We start from the raw sequence: 1,961 nt of genomic DNA on the forward strand, positions 1-1,961 counted from the left end.
GTCCTTAGCCCTACTCAGAGTCCCCCTCGGCACCCACCCTCATGCCCTGGAATCTAGACAGTGCCCTCAGGGGACGCAGAGCCCTGAGTGTCCGCAGGGATTTGATGGGTCCCAGCTCCGAGTAGCCCAGCCAGTTGGCCACCAGGCTGATGATGGAGACCTGTAATGGGAGGGGAGGGTGGTCAGGGAGAGCAGGGCCTCAGCCACAAGGACCGCCTGGGATCCGGCTGCGGGGCCGGGGGTGGGGCAGACTCACATCCACGATGAGGAAGTCGAGCCAGCACCAGGCGTTGGTAAAGTACACCTTGAAGCCATAGGCCACCCACTTGAGCAGCATCTCTACGATGAAGACGTAGGTGAAGACCTTGTCGGCGTATTCCAGGATGGTCCGGATGACTCGCCGCTGCTCGATGTAGATGTCCTCGAAGGCCTGGGGGCACCAGCAGGGCGGGGTGGTCAGGGCCCAGAGGAGGCCGGGGCAGCAGCCACGTCCCCACCTGCCTGAAGCTGCTGGTTCCCAGGGTTCTGGCACCAGGGCCAGGCGGGGGCAGACTCCCCGTGCCCATCATGCGGGTGAGCCCCGTGCCCATCATGAAGGGAGCCCCTCAGCTCCCCTTCCCCAGGCCTAATAATAGTAACCCTCATTGGTCTGTCAGGGGGGTTCACCTTGACACATCCTGCCCTCCCAACCCCCAATTCCCAAGGCCTTCCCCACCTGATCCCCGGTTGGGACCTGTCAGCTAAGGATGCACAGGGGTTCAGAGCCCATCCGTCTCTTTAAGAAAATTAACACAGTCTACAACACATCCTGGAAGCACTGGTGAGTGCTTTAGGATTCTCTGGGTTCGGGGCTGCCCAGGCCTGGCCCCTGCCTCTGCCCAGTGCCCGGTCCCCAGGGCAGCGCCTACCAAGGCTCCGCTGCTGAGTAGGATCATGAAGACAATGAAGGTCTCAAACCAGTTGTGCTCAACGATCTTGAAGCAGGCCCTGCGCAGGGTCCACCACATCTTCCCTCGGCCCTGGGAGACGTCCACATAGAGGCAGGGAAAGCGCTGCACACAGGCTGGGGAGGGAGGGCGGCAGGGGCACCGGTCACGGGCCTGGGGGCCACCTTAGGAGGCACAGTCCCGCCACCTTCCCAGGATCCGCACACAACCGCATGCAGAGACATTCCAGAGCACAGGGGTGCAGGCAGCCAGCACAGGTTCTATAGCCGTCAGGCTGTCCCCATCCTCCCCAACCTTGCCCAGGCAGCCTTCACTCTGCCACATCCCAGGCCCTCCCGGCAAAAATGTTCCTGAGGGGCGAGGCAGGCCTCTCTGGCGGAGGAAGCTGAGGAGGAGGACAGTCTTAGAGCAGCCACTGCTGAGCGCCTGCTTCGTGCAGTGCCAGCCACACTCGGGGCTCTGTGGGGATTCTGCACAGCAGCCCTCGGGCTGATGCTACTGTCACCTACCGCCGACACTGCAGGGGTCAGAGGCTCAGGGACTGGGAGGCATCCCCAGCTCTGACACCCCTTCCCAGCATTCTATTCTCCTGCGGTGCCGCAGGGCAGGGCAGGAGAGCGTCAGAGGAATAAGGCCCTGCCTGCTTTTGGTGATGCGTGTGTCCCCGAGATGTCCCCAAGGGGGCAATGGGCTGGGGCTGGGGCTGCTGCCGGCCTCGGGCCCCTTACGGGGTCTGCCGGGCTGGGGGAGGCACCCAGGAGAGGTGGGGTCACACACGCGGGCTGGCCCTCACCCTCGGTGAAGCACTCCTCAGGCTGCTCCCCCTCAGGGCTCTCCTCGGCCTGTTCCTCGGGGTCCTCCTCGGGGGGCTTGTAGTCGGCAGTGCTGCAGACGGAGGAGTTCCCGTCGAGGGGCTGCAGCGGCTTCTGCAGAGGCCACAGGGTCACGTGACCCCGGGCCCTCCCACAAGGTGGGGCGGGGGAGGTCAAGATGGGAGACCAGAAGGGAGAAGGG

At 64.1% G+C, this 1,961-nt stretch overlaps 1 protein-coding gene across 1 annotated transcript in view; it reads right to left on the reverse strand.

Annotated features, from left to right (window-relative positions):
- Positions 1-1,961, reverse strand: part of SCN4A (sodium voltage-gated channel alpha subunit 4) — a 27,910-nt gene that overhangs the window by 6,601 nt on the left and 19,348 nt on the right. Inside the window, exons 15-18 of the mRNA XM_007456772.1 lie at positions 1,741-1,873; positions 909-1,063; positions 257-430; positions 38-160 (exon numbers count right to left, since the gene is read on the reverse strand). Coding sequence (XP_007456834.1) covers positions 38-160; positions 257-430; positions 909-1,063; positions 1,741-1,873 — 585 coding nt within the window. The remainder of the gene's footprint in view (positions 1-37; positions 161-256; positions 431-908; positions 1,064-1,740; positions 1,874-1,961) is intronic.

Source organism: Lipotes vexillifer, unplaced genomic scaffold, assembly GCF_000442215.2.
Source record: "Lipotes vexillifer unplaced genomic scaffold, Lipotes_vexillifer_v1.1 scaffold299, whole genome shotgun sequence".
In the NCBI taxonomy this organism is placed as follows: Eukaryota; Metazoa; Chordata; class Mammalia; order Artiodactyla; family Lipotidae; genus Lipotes; species Lipotes vexillifer.